At 42.5% G+C, this 23,503-nt stretch overlaps 1 protein-coding gene across 5 annotated transcripts in view; it reads right to left on the reverse strand.

Annotated features, from left to right (window-relative positions):
* NCAM2 (neural cell adhesion molecule 2) overlaps positions 1-23,503 on the reverse strand; it is a 506,619-nt gene that overhangs the window by 108,008 nt on the left and 375,108 nt on the right. For all 5 annotated transcript variants that reach the window (XM_077480043.1, XM_077480044.1, XM_077480048.1 and 2 more), the window contains exons 11-12: positions 3,678-3,774; positions 2,727-2,900 (exon numbers count right to left, since the gene is read on the reverse strand). In XM_077480043.1, coding sequence (XP_077336169.1) covers positions 2,727-2,900; positions 3,678-3,774 — 271 coding nt within the window. The remainder of the gene's footprint in view (positions 1-2,726; positions 2,901-3,677; positions 3,775-23,503) is intronic.

Here is a 23,503-nt window from a genome sequence, read left to right on the forward strand (position 1 = left end):
TGACCATGTTATTGACATTCAAAGTGCGACAGCACTGAGAACTGAAAAATGACCTGGGCAGGGAGGGGGTAAAGTATCAAAGTGGTTAAGGATAACTGACTATATTATTATTATTATACAGGATTTATATAGTGCCAACAGTTTGTACAGCACTTTACAACATAAGGGCAGACAGTATAGTTACAATACAGTGTAATACAGGAGGAATCAGCAGGCCCTGCTCATTGGAACTTACAATATTTTAATATATTATTATTATTATTAACCCAGGGTTTCAATCATTCAACTAAAGTGTTTTTATTTTTTTATGATTGTAACTCACTTAGGCCTCTTTCACACTGACGTCCCGTTCAGGCCCGCCTGTCAGTTTTTCAGGCGGACCTGAACGGGTGCTCCATAGAGCTCTATGGAGCGTCGGATGTCAGCGGTGATATGTCCGCTGACATCCGACCCGCTCCGATCCGAAAAAGTGTAACGGAGGAAAAAGCTATTTTTCCATCCGTCTGCGGTCCGTCGTCATCCGATCTCCCATAGGGGAGAGCGCCGCTGTGACAGGTCCGTCCCTGCGCAGTATGCAGAGACGGAGCTGTCATCTCCCTGCTCAGCGGGGATCGACGGAGTGATCCCCGCTGAGCAAACGGATATCCACGGGGCGGATCAGAACTGATCCGCCCCGTGTGAAAGGACCCTTATTGGAGTTAAATTGATACACATTGCAAAAGAACATATGTGGCAAAAATCACCATTACAACTGCCTTCGTTTGGGGCCAACCAATTAAAAAATAAACAAGTAAATAAATAAATAAATACAAGCAAGAATGCGATTAGTCCTGCTAGGAAGATACTTTAATAATCATTATCTATTCTAAATATTTTTCAACAATTAAATTCCTAACATTTCTTTTAAGGCATGCATCTTCTGTGTACAATCTTTTTTCTGTAGGAGGCTCCTTGAACACCTGCCATGAACTACACAAAAATACCATATGTGTAATGCATTACTGCCTTTTAGGTGGTCAAGGGTTTTTCTGGCATTATGGAAACTTGTACTGAGAAAAAGTGCATTTCTAATATTCTGGAGAATCTAGTTGCCTGGTTGTCTGGCTGCAATACTTTAGGACACTGACACAAACTGCATCTAGAAAAAGCACATTTTGTTGCATGACAAATGCTCAAAAATGTGTGGGAAAATATGTGTGATAAAAAGCACAAAGAAAAATAGAGCATACAATAAGTTCATTGGCGCACAAGTGTGAATAGGGCCTATAAGAGAAAGGGTAAAAAATAATTAAGAAAGGACAAATGACTTAGGCTCAAAATGGCTGCTGTAGTAAGCTTAAAAGAAGGTTGTTGCTTGCAAGGAGATGGAGGATGGGAAGTTCATGGTAAAGAAAAAAGTATAGATCACGTTTAACCACTTCCCATCCATGTGACGTCCTGGACTTTGAGTGGAGATATCTGCATATTTTTTTTCAGCAGGTGATTCCCTGCAATGTAAAGCAATCATATGGGCTCTTTAGCCACTTAATTGCTTTTACATGTGGCAGGAGGGAGTTTCCCCCCTCCTGCCACCCTCTGTGCTTCTCCGGTCTCTCCCATGTGATTGGGAAACCAGTGGCGGCAGTTTAACATAGAGCTTACAGCTGACCAGGTGATCCCTGGCTATCTCTATGACCCTTGGAGGTTGGAAGTGACGTCATGATGTCACTTTCAGTGCTGGCAGATGTAAACACTGCCATCTTTTTGCTGGGAAGTCTGAGACTGATTTTTTTTTTTATCTCAGGCTTTCCAGTATAGAGGAGAGAACTGGGGACTTATAGACCGCAGATCTCTCTGTAAAGAGGACCTGTCGTGCCCTATTCCTGTTACAAGGGCTATTTGCATTCCTTGTAATAGGAATAAAAGTGATAAAAAAGGAAAAGAGTAAAAAAAATAAATAAAAAAAAATAAACAATAATAATAAATAGAAAAAAATGTAAGCACCCCTCATGCTCGCACGCAGAAGTGAACGCATACATAAGGTCATGCCCGCATATGTAAACCACGTTCAAACCCCACATGTGAGGCATTGTCATGAAAAATAGAGCGAGAGTAATAATTTTTGTGCAAGGCCACCTCTGTAATGCTAAACTGATCACCTGTAAAAAAAAATTAAAGCATAGATTTTACAATGTGACATGTCAGGTATATATTTGCTTGGTGTAATGTCATCTTTCATATTATACAAAATAATTGGACTATCTTTAGTGGGTTTTTTTTTTTTTTTATTCATGAATGTGTTTGTTTCCAAAAAAAATCACATTTGAAAAATTGCTGTCCAAATACCGTGTAACATAAAAAAATGCAACAACCACCATTTTATTCTCTATGGTCTCTGTTAAAATATATATACAATGTTAGGGGGTTCAGAGCAATTTTCTAGCAAAAAAAAATTATGATTTTTACATGTAGGAGAGGAGTGCCAGAATAGGCCTAGGCTGGACATAATTAAATTGTAAGTGGCCTGAAAAGGTAAAAGCCATGTTGATCATCTAATTTTTTAGGAGTCATTCAACTTTATATACCCAACTCACCAACATTTTAAATGCAAATTAACTTCTTTCAGGACAAAAATAAAAACCTTAAATTTTTGAAAAAATATAATCAAGTTGGTGCAACTGTGAATGATGAACACACTGTACTTCAATATAAAATATGAATTCTCATTTTAACATTAATACACTCACTTTGAGTTCCATGCGAATGGACAACTTTCCAAATATCTGAGGACACTTCTTTAAAATCCATTTGATAATGGTGAATTGGCACACCGCCGTGTGAGTCTGGCTTGTTGAAAAATACTTTGGCATATGTCTGTGACAGCTCTATAACTCGCATACCGTGTGGACTGGAAGGTACATCTACAACAAGCAGAATAAGCATAAATGCATTAAAACAGGAAAGTTAATTTCAAGTAGAGTGTATATTTAAAAAAAAAATTATAGGACTATATATAGGATTGGCTGAAGAGCACAACATTTGTGTGCATCTAAGCCTGAGAAAGCAACAAATTGAGGTTGATTTACTAAAACTGGAAAGTGCAAAATCTGGTGCAGCTCTGCATGGTAGCCAATCAACTTCTGACTTCTGACTTAAAGCTGGTTTTTCTGCAGAGCTGCACCAGATTTTGCACTCTACAATTTTAGTAGATCAACCCTATTTCATCATAATTATGTCTATTACATTCAGTCATCTTTTCTCTTTACAATAATTTCTAAAGACATTAACTGGAAATATATAGAAACAAATAACAAAAAAAAAATGAAAAAGTATATTACATCTGCTTTCCTGTGCAATCTAAAAAAACAAGTTTTATAATTTTTTGAAACAAAGAAATGAAATACACATTTTAGGGTATATTCATAAAAAAAAAAAATACAGAGCTATTCATCATGTGAAACTCCATTGAACTGTTGATCATAAGGTATAAATACTCATTTACTATTATCATCAGCTCTATATATATATATATATACTAAATATACTAAATATATATATGTATATAAATGTACTATTGATAGATAGATAGATACAATAGATACAGATATACACACATACACACTCCCCCAAGTGTACATTTCATTGAAGGCTAAATAACTTTTAGACAAATATGTTAATCACGAATGAGTAACACCTACCAGCCAGAGTTAGTATATATTCCTGGATCCTTGATCCTATTGAATTGATGGCTGTACAGTTATATCGTCCAAAATCATTATCTGATATTGGAGTTATCTTAAAAAAACAAAAAAAATATATATATATTAATATCTACACAAGTAATAATGAGGTGATTATTGTTCGAATAGAAACCAACCAAAAATCAAAACTGTAATATAGACAAAAGAGAGGTGTTTCTTCATACGTTAAGCATTCTTATGCAATGAAACTAAGAATACATTCATGCTTGCCGCAGAAATCATCATTGATTGTTTACCCACTAGCCATCTGGAAGATTTACCTCTCTTCATGACCAGGACATTTATTGGCACTGAGTTATTTTAAGTGAGTGGTCATGCAACGCTGTCTGCAAATTACATTTATATAATTTTTGTCACACAAATAGATCTTTCTTCTGGTGGTATATGATCACCTCCGGGTTTTTTATTTTTTGTGCTACAAATAAAAAATAAATTGGAAAAAATATATATTGTTTTTACATTCTGCTATAAAACATACCAACTAAAAATTTTTTTATAAATCACATTTCTTCATAAATTTAGACCAATATGTTTTCTGCTACATATTTTTGGTGGAAAAAAACCCCAATAAGCGTAGATTGATTGGTTTGTGTGAAATATATTCTGTCTAGAAATGATAGTATATATGCTGGAACTTGTATTTATTTATTTATTTTTATACTAGTAATGGCAGCGATCAGCAATTTATAGCAGGACTGTGATAGTATGGTGGGAAATCTGACACTAACCGAATGAATGAATGAATGAAATACTTGTATAGTGCACAATGCGAACTGAATCGCCTCTAGGCGCTGTGGCGAGCTTTGATCATCTGCTAAAAGAGGAAGGTCTTGAGTTTTTTCCTAAAAGCCAGGTGATTTTCTTCCAGGCAGATGTTGATTGGTAGAGCATTCCATAGCCGAGGCCCTTGGACAGCGAATCTCCGATCCCCCTTGGATTTATACCGGGCTTTGGGCACGAGGAGGAGGTTTTTGTTGGCTGATCGAAGACTGCGGTTTGGTGTGTAATGATTTATTTTCTCCATTAGGTATTGCGGAGCTTCTCTATGCACGCATTTGTGGGTGAGGCAAAGGGTCTTGAACATGTTACAATTTTTTACGGTTAGCCAATGTAAGCTCCTCAGCGAAGGAGAGATGGATTCCCAGGTTTTTTTTCCTGTTATCAGCCTTGCCGCCGTGTTTTGGATCAGTTGTAATCGCGCAAGTTGATATTGTGGTAATCCTATGTTTGCGTAGTCCAGTCGTGAATTAATGATTGTTCTAACTACCACTGCTTTGTCAGTCTTTGGTATAAAAGGGATGAGTCTGCGAAGAATGCGCAGCAGGTGGTGAGATCCACTGACTACTGCTCCTATTTGCGCATCCATTGACATTTGTGCGTCTAAAATAACCCCCAGACTCTTGGCTTTGGTCTTTAGGGAGATAGTCTGCCCAAAGACGATTGGTGGAGACCAGGAGGTTTTGGTTGCGGGCTTATGATTTGGGTGTAAGATAAGAAGCTCTGTCTTTGATTCGTTCAGCTGTAGGGAGTTAGTGGTCATCCAGTCCTCTATTGATTTGAGGCAGTTTTCAAGTTGTTGTTGGTGATCTTTTTTTCCATTGATCCGGAAATAAAGTTACGTGTCATCAGTGTAAGAGTGGAAGCAGAGATCTGAGCATCTGATGATTTGGAGAAGTGGGCGCATGTAAATGTTGAAGAGAACGGGTGATAAAGGGGAGCCTTGAGGGACTCCGCAGGTGACTGCCTGAGTTTCGGACAGTAACTGACACACTTTGTGGGTACCAGTGACATTAACACAGTGATCTGTGCTAAAAATATGCTCTGTCACTGTACTAATGACACTGTCTGGAGAAGGGTTGACCTCTATGGTGATCAAGGGTTTAAAATGTGCCTAACATTGCTTGGTGAATTCCCTGTGAGGTGCTTTTACTAAGGGATGTGCCCAATTTTATTCCCTGCTTTGCAGGGAAACAAAAACTGACACATTACCACTTACAGGACAGAGCTCTGCATTGTCATTCTCTTCACCAATCATCTGGTGCTGGCAGTCAATCAGACTAATCACAGCACAACTGATGGAGTAGCCACATATATGCACCCCTATGTGGAAGTGCTGGATCACATACTAGATATGTGATCCAGCACAGGACAGCCGCTCTGCTGCCATACTCCTATGTGAGGTGGTTAGCAAGCAGTTAATACAATCAAAGTATTGGCTGGTAAAAACAAGCAGTATCAAGCACTAAGCAATAAAGACAAGGAAATCAAATGAAACAAGGATTGGGGTTAATTTACTAAAGCAAACAAGCTGTTAACTTTGCATGGAAATTATTACTTTTTAAGGGAATTTTTCCTTAACTTAATAAATGTGATGAATAGGGATGGGCTGAACACTCCCTGTTCAGTTTGCAGCATAACTCCCGAATGGGGAAATGTTCTAACCTGAATGGTGGACCCCATTGAAGTCTATTGGAGCCAAACAGGAAACAATTAAAAGTGCCTATTTTGAAGGCTTAGATGCAAGTAATTGGCTGTAAAAGGGGCATGGGGGTCTCGGTACTGCACTAGGAGACATGTATCAATATCAATATATATATATATATCAATATATATATATATATATATATATATATATATATATATACCGTATATACTCGAGTATAAGCCGAGATTTTCAGCCTCTTTTTTGAGGCTGAAAGTGCCCCCCTCGGCTTATACTCGAGTCACCGCTGTCTGACTGCCCGAACAGCGTGTCGAGCAGACAGACAGCGGCCATTCTACCTTTCAAAAGCCGCGCCTCCGCCTCCGCCTCCGCCTGTGATAGGCGGAACACTCAATTTCCCAGCAGTCAGTGTTCCGCCTATCACGGACATCGGCTCATCCTCGGATGAGCTGATGTCCGTGATAGGCGGAACACTGACTGCTGGGAAATTGAGTGTTCCGCCTATCACAGGCGGAGGCGGAGGCGCGGCTTTTGAACAGGGGAATGGCCGCCAGGGCCCCGACGAAGAGCGGCGATCCTGGCATGGGACGACACGGAGGCTCGGGACGGGACGACACGGAGGCTCGGGACGGGACGACACGGAGGCTCGGGACGGGACGACACGGAGGCTCGGGACGGGACTGGACGGAGGCTCGGGACACAGGTAGGCTGGACACACAAGGCTGCACGGACACACACACACACACACACACACACACACACACACACACACACACACACACACACACACACACACACCCAGGGATGGATGGATGGACACACACACACACACAGGGATGGATGGATGGATGGACACACACACACACACAGGGATGGATGGATGGATGGACACACACACACACACACACACAGGGATGGATGGATGGATGGACGCACACACACACACACAGGGATGGATGGATGGACACACACACAGGGATGGATGGATGGACACACACACAGGGATGGACGGACACACAGGGATGGACGGACACAGAGGGATGGACGGACACACACAGGGATGGACAGGCATATCTCACCCTCGGCTTATACACGAGTCAATATTTTTTGGGGGTAAATTGGGGGCCTCGGCTTATACTCGGGTCGGCCTATACTCGAGTATATACGGTATATATATATATACTTTTTTAAACAATTTTTTTTTGGGGGGGCAGTGATTTTAATTATGCTTAATGTGCAATAATAAAAATAAAAACCCATTATGTTACCTCTCACACTGAATGTAAACATCAATGGCACATTCTCCATATGTGACCATGGAGTCTGGGATACAGTTGGCCATACACATGTTCAATCTCCAGTCTTGTCCCCCTGACTGCTCCAAGCATGCATACAGTATATTTTAAAAAGGGAGCACACAATGATGCTTCCAGATTGTGTTATTATTCTGGCATGTTAGTAATACCAGTTCAAATGTAACAGCCCAATACACCAACCACAACTATTGCACATAGAAACTAGGTATTGGTGAGGTAGCACAGGTAGAGAAAATCAAAGCATATGCAGTAGGTGCAGCCCTTTTATGGCTATAAAAGGTGCAACAGAACTATCTTTATTCCCATTGGCGAAAGTTACAATTGGATAATCCACAGGTGTCTTGCTAGGTTTTGACTCCAGTAATTTAGAAGGATTGTAAGTTACAATAAACCACCCACATCTAAGCTGCTTAAACCAGTGCTGGCTACATACGTTTCGACTCATGACTGATAGTGTCACTCCATTATTGCTCCAGCCAAATACTCCATTCAGTCTCAATATGTTTATTACACAAAGAAAGAACATACAGATCATATGGCAGAAGATGAAATAGTCTGCACATTACAGTTTTCACAGTTGATTTTGTTTGCAATGTCGTAAAATGTTCAAACATTTTAGATATGTCTTTTTTTTTTCCACTTGGCAAAATGTAAATTCCTACAAATTTCCATAACAATAATAGTGTCAGGTCACACTTTGTTTCATCTGTTTGTGTTTCAGATATTAAAAATGGAACAAATGTTAGAAAAAAAGAAAAGATTATCTATCACCAGACTGCTATGTCCTGGAATAATATTTTTTGAACTTTATACACTATGTAATTATAAATGCACAATCTCATGTTTATATATGCCACTGATATTTTTAATAGTGCAAAAACTGGCAGATTGTGATTTGTTCATGTAAATCTTCAATATGCTAATACCACTTTGATATGCAATTGCATTTAGATTTTTCCCATACAGACATTGAGTAACATTTTTCAGACTTATAGATAAGAAGAAGCATATACGTAAAAATGAAAAAAAAAATGACTTTAAAGCCTAACGCCAGGCAGATATAACAGACACATTATTAAATATATTTATTTACTTATTTTTTATTGTATTTTTTATGGAAGCAGTATACCAGCATTTGGCTTAATTTAGTAGCTTGCAGACCCCTAAACAGCACAATTCAGACTGAGAGAGAAAGAGGCAGCTCAAGGAACCAATCAGCTGTTCTGAAGTGCAGTGAGCATGCTGATAGGAGGAGAGAAAGCAGAGTGACAGAGAGATGAGCTCATCAGTCTACTTCTTTTCAATTGCCCAATCTCAGTTTGGGGAGGAAACAAGATCTGGAGGTGTTAACAAACTTCAGTTGAAATAAATTAGGTTTCCTTTTCAAGGTTGTGTGGTGTGGCATAACCATGCTAATCTTAGAACTGAATGGACAAAAATACAAACCCTTTGACAGGAAAAACAGCTCCTGTATATGTATTTCTGAGGCAGTACATTTTTCTGAAGCTTTACAATATTATAGTAATGCAAAGACCTATGACAATCAAATTAAGTTTAAACTTATATTGCCATAAATCTTTTTTCAATCCATAGAGCTCAAAATGGAAAGATGCAGAAGAGGTAGGAATATCAAAAAGGTAGGGGTAAGAGCTGGAAGCAGGGAATTCATCCATGACAGCAGTCAACACTGTACAGGTAAATTGTGGGATTGGTCCACTAAAAGGGATTCTATGCAGCAATGAACTGTTATCTGCCATATTTGCTTCTAGTTCTCCTGGTCCACACCAATCCCTAGGTCCCTTTCCCACTTTTTATGCATTTCCTCTTTATCCTTCTCTATCTTTTTTTTTTCACCTTTCCCATGTATTCCTAACGTGTTCAAATTTCCATTATCTTAAACTTTATTCTTTATTCTTAGAGTTTTTGAAGTCATGATAATGAAGCAGTTGTGATACACAATGTCAATCTCATTTCCATAATTAAAAATTGGTAAACTTTTTTAACTTAGTAATTGGTTTGTTGCCACTGATACGTAAATTCAAGTTCAGGGCATAGTTGGTAAAATACCAAAAAGTATATAGCTAAGGCAATGCCAAAATTCCAGACTTTGAACATCAAAATACCAAAAATTTCAACAGAGACACCGTTCTTAGAGATGTCTGAAGTGTTGATTTCATAAAGATGTCTTTTGTGTACCGAACAAATGATAAAAGTGCAGCCCTAATGAACTAACATGTTAATAATAATACAAATATAATAACAGTCCCCTTTGAAGAAAATGAAGAGTAGGAAGAAGCAACGATCTCCTCTGTGGTGATGATTATGATTATGATGTTAGCTCATTAGCGCTGCACTTTTGTCATTTGTTCAGTATTTTAAAGGGTTTTTTATATATTTTTCCTTTTGTGTTCAGCTGCTTTTATATTTTGATTGATGTGTTGGTTTTTCACTGACTGAATCCCCACTATTTGTCTTTTGTGTACCAGTGATAGTAATCCACTTCTGTACTTCAAACTTTTCCTGTAGTGCTTTTTTTTTATTTTAAGCTGCATCGTGCCTTCCTTCACTTGAAATTGCATACATTTAAATAAACATTAGGCCTAATTTTTTTGCAAAAAGTTTGTTACAAACAAAAAATGTATCTTGATGTGAAAAAAATCCATTTACCATCCTTCCATTTTTTAACAAGAAAATGTCATAAAATTTGTAGATACTTTGTTGGCACATCCTGCTGAATTTTTATGATATTGGTCCAGTGAGCCAGCACAGTGCTGTGCTTTAATTGAAGTGAATGGTTATTTAATCTTAAGAATGTCTTTGTTATAGTCATGATCTTTAAAAGGTATTATTTGTCTTGAATAATAAACACAAAGATATATTTGCATCCCAAGAAAGATGTCATGTATCATTAAGGAAGTATAAGAACATTAAAAGAAGACTCTTTGTGGTTTTGCTTTATCACTTTTTGGTAAACAATTTAATCAGCTAAACTTGATTTAAATCTTCTTTTTTCACCTTGCTTCTATACAACTGTGAATGAAAGTCCAATTACTTTAAAAATGAACTGATGAAAGTCTATGCCATACAGCTTGAAAGTTTGCTCAAATACCAGTATGAAATAAAACACTAATTATATACAGAAATTCACTACAGCCAGAGTATCAATGCCAAAGCCTTAAATTACCATTCAGAGTACAGTAATCAGTTATTAGGAATTGTATAACATTTTACAACTGTCTAATAAAAAAACTCACCATTAAACAAAATATCTAAGCATCAAACATACTTAAAAGATTGGATTTTTAAATAAAAAATTGTATATCTAAATGAATCAATCAAATATAAGTTAAGAACTAAAATCAACTTCAAGGGGTTGTAAAGGTTTTTGTTTTTTCACCTTAATGCATTCTACGCATTAAGGTGAAAAAAACACCTCGCTGCCATGGGCCCCCCCACCCAGTTTTACTTACCTGAGCCCATTCACCTGCTGTGCACATCCCCTGGTGTCCTCTTCTCCACTGAGTCTGGCCGTTGATTGGATAGATTGATAGAAGCACAGCCATTGGCTCGCACTGTTGTCAATCACATCCAATGACATGGTCCCCTGGGGGTGGGTCCAAGTCATACAGTTGGTGTCTATGGACGCCGACTGTATGACACAGGAGCACGCCCACAAGCTAACCCCCTTGGGAAAGAGCTTCCCAGAGGAGGTTAGCTTTAGCGGGGAGGAGCCGAGACAGCTGCCGTGGGACCCCAGAACAGCAGGATTGAGGCCACTCTGTGCAAAATGAACTGCACAGTGGAGGTAAGTATAACATGTTTGTTATTTAAAAAAAAAAAAATCAAACCTATACAACCCCTTTAAGACATTATATACCAGTCTCTAAATGATAAAATACCACATTCAATCTATCACAAAAAAATTACCCAATGCCTTATTAGTGACTATTGTCTGTTTTTTTTTCAATAGTTTAAGATAGTTTTTTCCTTTCATCCAAATTTTTTTTATTCCAAAAGTTTTTGAATTTTACATACAAACTGAGAGGCTTTAAAATAATTTCCTAGTAAAGGAAGGGAAAATAGGGAATCAAGAGTAGGAGATAAAGTACATGCCACCATATTGCCACCTTCCTGACCAGGCCAGTTTTTGCAATACAGAACTGTATTGCTTTAACTGGCAATTGCGCGGTCATGCGAAGCTGTACCATACAAAATTGATGTCCTTTTTTCCCACAAATATATATTTCTTTTGGTGGTATTTGATCACCTCTGCGGCTTTAATTTTTTGCGCTATAAAAGAGGACAATTTTGAAAAAAAAACACAACATTTTTTACTTTTTGCTATAATATCTAAAAAAAAAAATTCTTCATCAATTTAGGCCAATATATATTCTTCTACATAGTTTTGGTAAAAAAAAATGTCAATAAGCGTATATTGATTGGTTTGTTCAAAAGTTATAGCATCTACAAAATAGGTGATATATTTATGGCATTTTTATTATAATTTGTTACTAGGAACAGCAGATCTCTCTCTCCTTCCCTGACAGAATGAGGATCTGTCTGTTTACATGGATAGATCCCCATTCTGTCTCTGTGAGGAGCGCCCGTGGGTGGCTGGGGGACATCGTGACCGCAGGTCACACGCATTGGCTTTAGCATCACACCATGGGTATGTGGGCCGGCCGAAGTACACTTATGGCAATTCACCCAGGAGAGCCAACCTGCCGCAGTATAATGACGGTGGCTGGTCTGCAAGCAGTTAAAAGCACTGTGGTAAGCATTCAGCAATATTCTCTTTTGTTCATTAATGATGTACCCCCGTGAAAGCCTTCACATTAAAGAAGTTGTAAAGGCAGAAGTTTTTTTATCTTAAAGCATTCTATGCATTGTTGGCAAAATTTAAAGGAGTGGGAGTATTTACAGATTCAACATTTTGCTAATTCAATTCCAAAACCCATAAGAGATAAGAACACATTAACACCTTTAGAAAATTATGCAATTCTAAAGTAAAAGTAAAGCACTGTATGTCAAGCGTATATGAATTCCTGGCGGAAATTGAACACAAGATGCTATACCAGCCATAGAAAAATGGGAATTGGTTATGGGAATTAATATAGATGAGAGGCAGATGCCGGAGACAATATATAGGCAGGTGTCAGATTCAACGTCTAGGGAGGTTAATTACAAGTGTATGATGAGATGGCATTTGACTCCTGATAGACTGCATAGAATAGATCCCTCTAGATCCATATACTGTTGGAGGGAGTGTAAATCCCACGGAACAACATTCCACATATGGTGGGATTGTCCTGAGATAAAGTTATACTGGCAGAAGATCTTAGCCTATATTGAAATAATAACAGGGGAAAAAATACCAGGTTGCCCGCGGAAATGTTTGTTCTATGGTGTGGAAGAAAAAAGCAGTAACCCACAAATGAAAATGGAAAAATAAAAAATAAACATGTTGGTACCTTTTTTGCTTAATGCGGCAAAAGCTCTGATACCTATAAACTGGTTACAAGCTAAAAAACCTTTTATTAGAGATTGGGTACAGAGAATTGAACATATCAATAATATGGAATATTTAATCAAAATGAAGAATAACCAAATGAACAGATATTGGGCAACATGGAAAAAATGGAGATCATTCAAAAGGACTGAAACTTACATCCAGGCACTAGAAGAATAAATAGTGGATGAAGGGCCAACAAACACTGGGGAGGGTGGGGGGGAGTAGGGTATAGAGTGGGATAGAGGTCGGGAGGGTAGATAGGAAATACAATAAAGTAAATAAGCAAGATAAGGGGGCCATGCATAGATCTTGTTGATTTGTTTTTTTTCCTTATGCTCCCTGCCTGTTTTAAAATGTAAAAAACAAATAAAATTTAAATTATATAAAAAAAAGCATTCTATGCATTAAGATTAAAAAAAACCTTTTGAGTGTAGCAGCCTCCCCAGCACCCCCTAATACTTACCTAAGCAACATCTCTGTCCAGTAATGTCCATGAGTGTCTTAGCCGTACGGTACTCTCCTCCTGATTGGCTGAGACACAGCAGCAGTGCCATTGGCTTCTGCGGCTGTCAATCAAAGTAGGTTAGCCTATCAGAATAGAGAGGGGGCAGGGCTGGGGCTCAGTGTCTGAATGGACACAGGGAGCTGTGACTCAGCTGACAGGCCATAAGCAGGGACCCGAGAAGAGAAGGATCCAGGCTGCTCTGTGCACAACCAACTGCACAGAGCAGGTAAGTATAAGGCCGCGTACACACGCGGGGACTGTCTGCCGAAACTAAGTTCGTCAAACAGTCCGCTCAAACTTTTGAATGAACGAACACGCCCACACACGGCACTTTTTGAGCGGACAAATACGGCAAACTTTGTTCGTCGTACTAAGTCCGCGCAACTTTTGAAATGAACGGACTCGCCCACACACTAGGCAACAGTCCGCTCATTTCGAGCGCGTGTGCAGGTAGGCGGGGCCCGCGATGGAGACGTCGCGGGCTCCGCCGCCTGGAATGTACTTAAAGGGGAACCCCAACGCCGAAAAAAATCGGCGTGGGGGTACCCCCAAAGTCCACAACAGACCCTTGTCCGAGCACGCTACCCGGCCGGCCAGGAAAGGGGGGCGAGCGAGCGCGCCCCCCCTCCCGAGCCGTACCAGGCCGCGTGCCCTCAACATGGGGGGTGCCTTGGGGAAGGGGGGGCCGCGCAGCCCCCCCACCCCAAAGCACCTTGTCCCCATGTTGATGAGGACAAGGGCCTCTTCCCGACAACCCTGGCCGTTGGTTGTCGGGGTCTGCGGGCGGGGGGCTTATCGGAATCCGGGAGCCCCTTTAATAAGGGGGCCCCCGGATACTGGCCCCCCACCCTATGTGAATGAGTATGGGGTACAATGTACCCCTACCCATTCACCTGTAAAATAAAAGTACCCAAAAAAAAACACAACACACGAGATAAAATATTTTATTGCACAGCTCCGGGGGTCTTCCGTCTTCGGGGGTCTTCTCGCCGGACTCCTCCGCTATCTTCTTGTAGCTCTTTTGCTAGCGGAGGAGTCCGGCTTTCTTCCTCCCCGCCGCCGGCCTCTTCTCCCGACTTCGGGGGTCTTGTCCCCCTCTTCGGTTCTTCTGTCGCCGCCGCCTTCCGTTCTTCTGCCGGGCCACCGCGCCTTCTTATAGCTCTTTTAGAGGCGGTGGCCCGGTCTTCTGTCGCCACTGTCGCCTTCCGGCCGGATTCCGATAAGCCCCCCGCCCGCAGACCCCGACAACCAACGGCCAGGGTTGTCGGGAAGAGGCCCTTGTCCTCATCAACATGGGGACAAGGTGCTTTGGGGTGGGGGGGCCGCGTGGCCCCCCCTTCCCCAAGGCACCCCCCATGTTGAGGGCACGCGGCCTGGTACGGCTCGGGAGGGGGGGCGCGCTCGCTCGCCCCCCTTTCCTGGCCGGCCGGGTAGCGTGCTCGGACAAGGGTCTGTTGTGGACTTTGGGGGGACCCCCACGCCGATTTTTTCCGGCGTTGGGGTTCCCCTTTAAGTCCATACCAGGCGGCGGGGCCCGCGATGTCTCCCTCGCGGGCCCCGCCTACCTGGAGACGCGCTCGAAATGAGCAGACTTTCCTCCAAGCGGGAACAGTTTGCTCATTTCGAAAGTGGCCTACACGCGGGCGGACTGTCCGCTCAAACCAAGTTTCAGCAGACAGTTTTTCGGAATTTCCGAAAAACTTTGTTCGTCAAACTGTCCGCTGAAACTGTCCGCTGAAGCCCCACACACGAGCGGACTGTCCGCTGAAACACTGTTCAGCGGACAAAGCCTAACATTTTTTTACAATCACTTTAAACTGGCCATACATGGATTGAAAATTGATTATTTCAGCAAGGTCCAGACAAATTTCAATCCATCTATGGCCGTTCCTGTTTGAGATGAGTACATTTAATGATCAGCTCCTCTTAAATGGGACTTTTGGTAAATATCACCATATTGCACCCACCTTATAAGCATTATGGTGAGTGTTCTGGAGTACTCTCCTTTTTTCATGAAAGATGTACACCCTTGAAAGCCTTTACAATAAACTGGCCATAGATGTATAGAAAATTATCTGGTTCAGCAAGGATCATCTGAATTTCGATCCATTTATGGCCATTCACATTTTAGAACAGTTGATGTAACCAGTTCCCTACCGCGGTATTGTAAAATGAAGGCGGCAGGAATTGTTCCTCCTTCTGGGTGGGCATCCTATGACGCCCTCTGCTTCCCAGCATTGTGGAGAGAGCACGCGTTCTGGCGGGGGCCCATGCTCACTGCATCGCTGGGGACCCAATGTGTGTGCCCGGTGGGCGCAATGTCCGCTGGGCACCCGCGATTGCCCAGAAACAGAGTCGGGACGTGGATCGGTGTGTAAGAACACCGATCCACGTCCTGTCAAGGGAGAGGAGAACTGATCAGATGTTCCTTGTACAGAGGAACACTGATCGGTGTCCTCCCCTCATCAGTCCCCTCCCCACAGTTAGAATCACTCCCTAGGACACACATTTAAACCCTGCAGTGCCCCCTAGTGTTAACCCCTTCCCTGCCAGTCACATTTACACAGTAATCGGTGCATTTTATATAGCACTGATCGCTTTATAAATGTGAATGGTGCCAAAATAGTGTCAAAAGTATACAAACTGTCCACCGCAATGTCACAGTCATGATAAAATTGCAGATCGCCGCCATTAGTAGTAAAAAAAAAAAAATAATAAAAATGACAAATCTATCCCCTGTTTTTTAGACGCTATAACTTTTGCGCAAACCAATCAATATACACTTATTGGGATTTTTTTACCAAACATATGTAGAAGAATATATATTGGGATATACTGAGGGAATTTTTTTTTTTAAATGGGATATTTATTATAGCAAAAAGTAATAAATATTGTGGTTTTTTTTTTAATTGATGCATAGCACAAAATAAAAAATGCAGAGGGGATCAAATACCACCAAAATAAAGCTCTATTTGTGGGGAAAAAAACATCAAAATTGAATTTGGGTACAATGTCGCATGACTGCGCAATTGTCATTCAAAGTGTGACAGTGCTGAAAGCTGAAAATTGGCCTGGGCAGGAAGAGGGAGAAAATGCCTTGTATTGAAGTGAAAAGTAGAATATTATGGTATTAGTCAAGTAATCTACATAGAATTGCAACAGTTGGTGCTACCCCTGGTTTATGTAACTATTCTGACCACATCCTGTAAAATGTATTAGTACAGCTGAATTGTTGATATGTAGGTTTTTCAAGCCCAAGATAAGCGTTAGCTTCCATTATCCACACTGTTACAGTGAGAGGTGAAGGAGCTATCATTTTTTTCGCCATTCGATTTCTGGCTTAAAAAAAGAATATGTTAATAGCTAAAGTCTGATGGTGTTTATCAGCTGGTAGATCAAAGAAGTTGAATATGCAGATAATGGGGATGATCTCAATGTGAATAACAAATATTTTGGTAATTGCTTCAATGAAGTTTTGTCACTAGTGGAACAGTTTGCGAAAGTGCCAAATTATGAGTAGTAAACTGCCTTTCTCACCATGACAGCTGGGACAGGAGGAAGAGTCCCAGCTGACAAATTGGTGGATAAATTGTACAGTTCTATAAACGCTCTTTAAGGAACAGTTGAGTGAGTTTCTTGGTCTCCTGAACTTGATTTTGGAGAAGGAAGCACGAGGGATCTTATAGAATAATATTTTGTTGTTTGTCTGCTACTTGTTGTACATCAAGGGTACCCAACCTTTTTTAAGAGCGGGTGCCACTTAAGCAACTTGGTAACCAGGTCACAGCTACTCTATAGGCCCTCCGATCCGATTCCCTTCTATTTTCTTTTCATAGAGGATCAGATTGGAGGCAGGTGGGAGTTTACATCTGCCACTCTGTAGAGGTGAATTGAGGGTCCGATTGGGTAGGGCCAATTGTGAGAAACTGCTTTCACACTGATGTGATGTGGTTTACCCACACCACAGGTGCAGTGCAGTGCACTTGTGCTTATCCTGCGGGTTAAATGAACTAGCCATAGACTCTGCCTGTGGCAAAAGCCAGCGCTCTACAGGAGGCAGCTTATGGGGCTCTGCTCTGCAGCCGATTTCTTCCTCTACCACCAGCTTCATTAACAACACTGATGCTGTGGTATGACGGGTCAGCAATCTGCGATCTGGGCTTGCTAACCTGCCACTCCAGAGCAGGAGGTCAAAGGCCACATCGGAGGACTCCACGGGCCACATTTGGGCCCTGGGCCACTGGCTGGCCACCCCTAGTCTACAGTCTACAGTCTTGCCATTTAAAAATGAATTCCAGGTATGGCATTTTTTACATGGATACATGTAACTATGCATATACCACACCTTTGGCATCCTTTTAGATGCTGGAAATCACTTTAATAGACATCCCCACTCCAGTGATCTCCACTAGCTTCTGAGTCCTATGGTGAATGACTGCCTTGCTGCATTGTGAACACAGTTTCACATTTTCCTATCGCAGCGAGCGTGAGAGGGAATTCCCCTCCAAGAGCATACCAGGCCCTTAGGTCTAGTATGGATTTTAAGGGGAACCCCCTACACTGAATAAACGGCATGGGGTCCCCCCAAAATCCATACCAGACCCTTATCCGAGCACGCAACCTGGCCAGTCCGGAAGGGAGGTGGGGATGAGCGAGCACCCCCTCCCCCTCCTGAACCATACCAGGCCGCATGGGGCTGTGACATCATAAGGGGCGGGGTCACCGGGTGAGATCACCCTGTGAACATGCCCCATGCCTATATAAGTCGTTGCACACCTCGCACATGGCATTACAGTGGGGAGAGCATAGTGTCAACATTGGAAGAAGAGAGGAGGGATCTAGACGATGGAGAAGACCGGGCCACCGTTAGCAAAAGAGCGACAAAAGAGCAGAAGATAGCGGAGGAGCCGGCAGAAGAACCGGAGACATGGAGAAGAGGCTGAAGAGTAGGAGAAGGACTGGACACTGGGAGAAGAGGTCGGGGAGAGCAGAGAAGTCAGAAGAGACCCCCAAAGTCAGAAGAAGACCCCCGGAGCTGCCTAATAAATTACTTTAAATACCTGTCTAGTGTGTTTTTTTATTGACAATTTTTCCCCCAGGTAAATGGGAGCTTGCTCCCTGATTGTGGCTTGCATGTGGATTTTCTGAACACAAGTGGATTTTTTGAACTAAAGTGGAGAGTTAACAACCAGGAGTTGTGCTTTGACTGCTTCTGCTTGACTGCTTCTGCTTGCAAGGGTTGTTTTTGGGGGTGTTTTATTTTCTCCCCTCCTTTATTTGATACATTTGCTAGCAGTTTTTAAAAGACCTTTTTTTTTTTTTTTCTGACACTTTTTAAACAGCATTTTTTTTTTCTCCCCTCTTTCTTCCTGCCAAATTAGGGGAGGGGTTAATTGTTCACAGGTGTATAAAGGTAGTTCTACAAACTCCCCCTTGAGCTTGCTCCCTGATTGTGGCTTGCATGTGGATTTTCTGAACACAAGTGGATTTTTTGAACTAAAGTGGAGAGTTAACAACCAGGAGTTGAAAACAGGAGTCTCTAACCTCTATCCTACCTCCATCCTCCCCTCCATTTTAAAGATCCCACTGCAAGGGGCAACCAGACAGCTTTCCAGAAACGTCAGGCTGACAGCAAGCCAGATTCACCGGAACCAGAGTGTTTAAAGGGGACAACCGCAGCCAGGTAAGCTCGCACCTCCACCCCCTCCAGTGATTGTTCCAGGGACTCCGTCCGACCGCCTACGGGGGTCAGGAAGGAATTTTTGCCCCACTGGTGCATTTGGCTGCTACTGTCAGGGGGTTTTTCGCCTTCCTCTGGAACAACCATAGGTTAGCATACCCCTACCTCCGGCCTCCTTTCCATTTTTTACGCTATCCTAGGACGACTATTCCAGATCACAGCCAGACTTCTTTTCTAAGCGGAGACCTCCACCTTAAGTAAAGGTAGCTGGAACAGCCAGCAACCAAATACAACAACTCCTTCCGCATCCATATAGGCATCCCCTGATCAACTTGCGCGCTAATAGCCTCAAGCACGGCGGCAAGTCTGATACCTAGCCCCACCTCAGGATCAATACCCTGATCAGGATCATCATCTTAGGTCCATAGTACCATCAACAGCATCCACAAACCATGTGCTACTTCAAATACTCAGCTGAAGTTCTGCACAGACTAAGGAACATCAACACCACATTGCCATCTTCCATACAAAAAATACTTCAAAGAGAACAACTATTAAAAACCGGACGACAACCAGCTCCCAACCACAGGAAGACATCTACTCGACCACTACAATTAGATTGCGCCTTGATTAACGCCAGGTCTGCAGTCAAACATAGACTGGAAGTACACGACTTCATCATCGAGAACAATGTAGACTGCCTCTTCATCACCGAAAGCTGGTTAACCTCTGACTGCAACACCATCCTCACCGAATTGGTGCCGGAAAACTACAGGATCCTAACCGAACACCGGATAGGGAAAAAAGGAGGAGGCCTAGCAGTGATCTTTAAAGGTCACCTGGATCTCACTAAACCATCATCTCAGAACCCAGTGTCTTTTATGGAAACCCTGACGCTACATTTTCAACCAACACCCCATGACACCACTCATATTCTACTGTGCTACAGACCACCGGGACCAAAGTCCAATCTTCTTTCACCCCTCACGGAATCCTTTGCAATGCACACCCTAAAATTCAAAAATTTCCTGGCACTCGGAGATTTCAACCTTTGGGCAAACGAGCCTAAAGACCCCATCGCGACTGCCTGCATCAATCAACTAGAAGAACTGGGTCTACAGCAACTGATAAAGACTCCCACGCATGGGTCAGGACACACCCTGGACCTCATTTTCAAACAGAACATCGACGTCAACATACTCGACAACATAACTCTGCCATGGACGGATCACCACGCCATCAAATTCAAAATCACTACCAACATCACCAACGCAAAACGGAAACCTGTAACAACGCACTGGACCAGATCGCATAAAAAACTGTACTCCGAAGCCTTCAAAACCACTCTGTCCAAAAAAATATCTACAATAACTTTAAACCACTCTACGGAGGAAACACTCAACTCCCTGAACAAAGCATTACTGCAATCAGCAGACTCGGTAGCACCAAAACGCAGGGCTCTCATCAGGAAGAAAAATGCTGGATGGTTTAATAGCTTCCTCTCCGTACTAAAGCAAGAACGCAGAAGAGCGGAAAGAACATGGAGAAGAAATCCCACCGAGGAAAACCTATTTAACTACAAAGGTCTCACAGAGAATTATCGGAAAGCAATCTTCAAAGCCAAAAAGGACCACTTCTCATATACAATCTCAACGGCCGCAAACCAACCACGGGAACTGTTTAAACTGGTTAATCAATCAATGAATCTGCTGTGCCTAGAACCCCCAGAAAGCAAATCCCAGGATTACTGTGACAAACTGTCGGATTTTTTCATCGATAAAGTCAAAACCATCAGGGAAACAATTTGTCAGAAGAAAACATCCAACCTCAGCCAGCAAATACATAAAGAGGATGTTGGCACCAACATACCGCAACCGCCAAAATTTTCACTATCCCCAATTACCGTAGACACCGCAAAAAACATCAATAATAAACTGCGTGACAGTACCTCACCTATTGACATCATCCCCACAAAACTACTGAAAGAATGCTCCGACATCGTGGCTCCAACCATAACCCACCTCATAAACCGATCATTCCACGAAGGGATTGTTCCCAGCATCCTCAAACAAGGCATCGTCAAACCTCTACTCAAGAAACCAAACCTGGACCCTCAGGATCCAAACAACCGTAGGCCGATTACAAGCCTCAACACCATTTCTAAGATCATGGAGAAAGCTGTAGTACATCAGCTACAACTTCACCTGGATACTCACAAACTCCTGGACCCGCTGCAATCAGGCTTCCGCCCGGGTCATGGAACAGAAACAGCTCTCCTCAAGATTTGGGATGACGCCCTCGAAGCAGCAGATGACGGAGAGCCGTGTCTCCTCGTACTGCTAGACCTAAGTGCAGCGTTTGATACAGTAGATCACAATACTCTACTCGTCCGCCTCACAGAAGTAGCCGGAGTCCAAGACATAGATCTCCAATGGTTCGCATCCTTCCTAGGAAATCGGTCACAGACAGTGAAACTAGGAAAATTCCTCTCCGAAACTCGGGCAGTCACCTGCGGAGTCCCTCAAGGCTCTCCGTTGTCACCCGTTCTCTTCAACATTTACATTCGCCCACTCCTTCAAATCATCAGATGCTCAGATCTCTGCTTCCACTCTTACGCTGACGACACGCAACTTTATTTCCAGATCAATGGAAAAAAAGATCACCAACAACAACTTGAAAACTACCTCAAATCAATAGAGGACTGGATGACCACCAACTCCCTCCAGCTGAACCAATCAAAGACAGAGCTTCTTATCTTACACCCAAATCATAATCCCGCAACCAAAACCTCCTGGTCTCCACCAACCGTCTTTGGGCAGACTATCTCCCCAAAGACCAAAGCGAAGAGTCTCGGGGTTATTTTAGACGCACAAATGTCAATGGATGCGCAAATAGGATCTGTAGTCAGTCGATCTCACCATCTGCTACGCATGCTTCGCAGACTCATCCCTTTTATCCCAAAGAATGACAAAGCAGTGGTAGTTGGAACAATCATTAATTCACGACTGGACTACGCAAACTCGCTTTACATAGGATTACCACAATATCAACTTGCGCGATTACAACTGATCCAAAACACGGCAGCAAGGCTGATAACAGGAAAAAATCCCTGGGAATCCATTTCTCCTTCACTGAGGAGCTTACATTGGCTAACCGTAAAAAATCGGATCACGTTCAAGACCCTTTGCCTCACCCACAAATGCGTGCATAGAGAAGCTCCGCAATACCTAATGGAGAAAATAAATCATTACACACCAAACCGCAGTCTTCGATCAGCCAACAAAAACCTCCTCCTCGTGCCCAAAGCCCGGTATAAATCCAAGGGGGATCGGAGATTCGCTGTCCAAGGGCCTCGGCTATGGAATGCTCTACCAATCAACATCCGCCTGGAAGAAAATCACCTGGCTTTTAGGAAAAAACTCAAGACCTTCCTCTTTTAGCAGATGATCAAAGCTCGCCACAGCGCCTAGAGGCGATTCAGTTCGCATTGTGCGCTATATAAGTATTTCATTAATTCATTCATTCAAATGGGTAGGGGTACAATGTACCCCATACTCATTCACATAGGATGGGGGGGCAGGATCTGGGGGCTCCCTCATTAAAGGGGGCTCCTGGATTTTGATAAGCACTCTGCCCGCAGACCCCAACCCCCAACGGCCAGGGTTGCCAGGAAGAGGCCCTTGTCCTCATCAACATGGGAACAAGGTGCTTTGGGGTGGGGGGGAAGGGCGACCCCTCTTCCCCAAAGCACCCCCCATGCTAAGGGCATGCGGCCTTGTACGGTCCAGGAGGGGGGGGCGCTCGCTCATCCCCACCCCCCTTCCTGACCGGCCAGGCTGTGTGCTCGGATAAGGATCTAGTATGGATTTAGGGGGGACCCCACATTGTTTTTTTCAGCGTAGAGAGTTCCCCTTAAAATCCATTCCATATCTAAGGGCCTGATATGCTCTTGGAGGGGAACCCATACCAGTTTTTTATTTAAAAATTGGCGTGAAGTCCCCCCTCATGTTTCATACCAAACACCTGTCAGCAATGCTTGTCGCTCATTGGGAAAGGAAAAAAAATGATTTTTCATTTCCCAATGAGCAGGCCAGCTTGGCACTGGCTCCCGCGATGGGGCTTGCAGGTGTCAAATCCCGCCAATAACAGCGACGAGATTGACACAATATCGTGGTCACCTACTGTAAAGTAGTCAGGAACACCATGTATCATAATGAGCTTTAGTCGTCTCATTTAGTCAGAGAACCTCTTCTTAATAGGACTAACAGATCCAGGAAGAATTCATATAAGTGCAATTTAAGGGGTGC

Source organism: Lithobates pipiens, unplaced genomic scaffold (assembly GCF_037356315.1).
Source record: "Lithobates pipiens isolate NorthernLeopardFrog02 unplaced genomic scaffold, aLitPip1_a1.2 Scaffold_16, whole genome shotgun sequence".
In the NCBI taxonomy this organism is placed as follows: domain Eukaryota; kingdom Metazoa; phylum Chordata; class Amphibia; order Anura; family Ranidae; genus Lithobates; species Lithobates pipiens.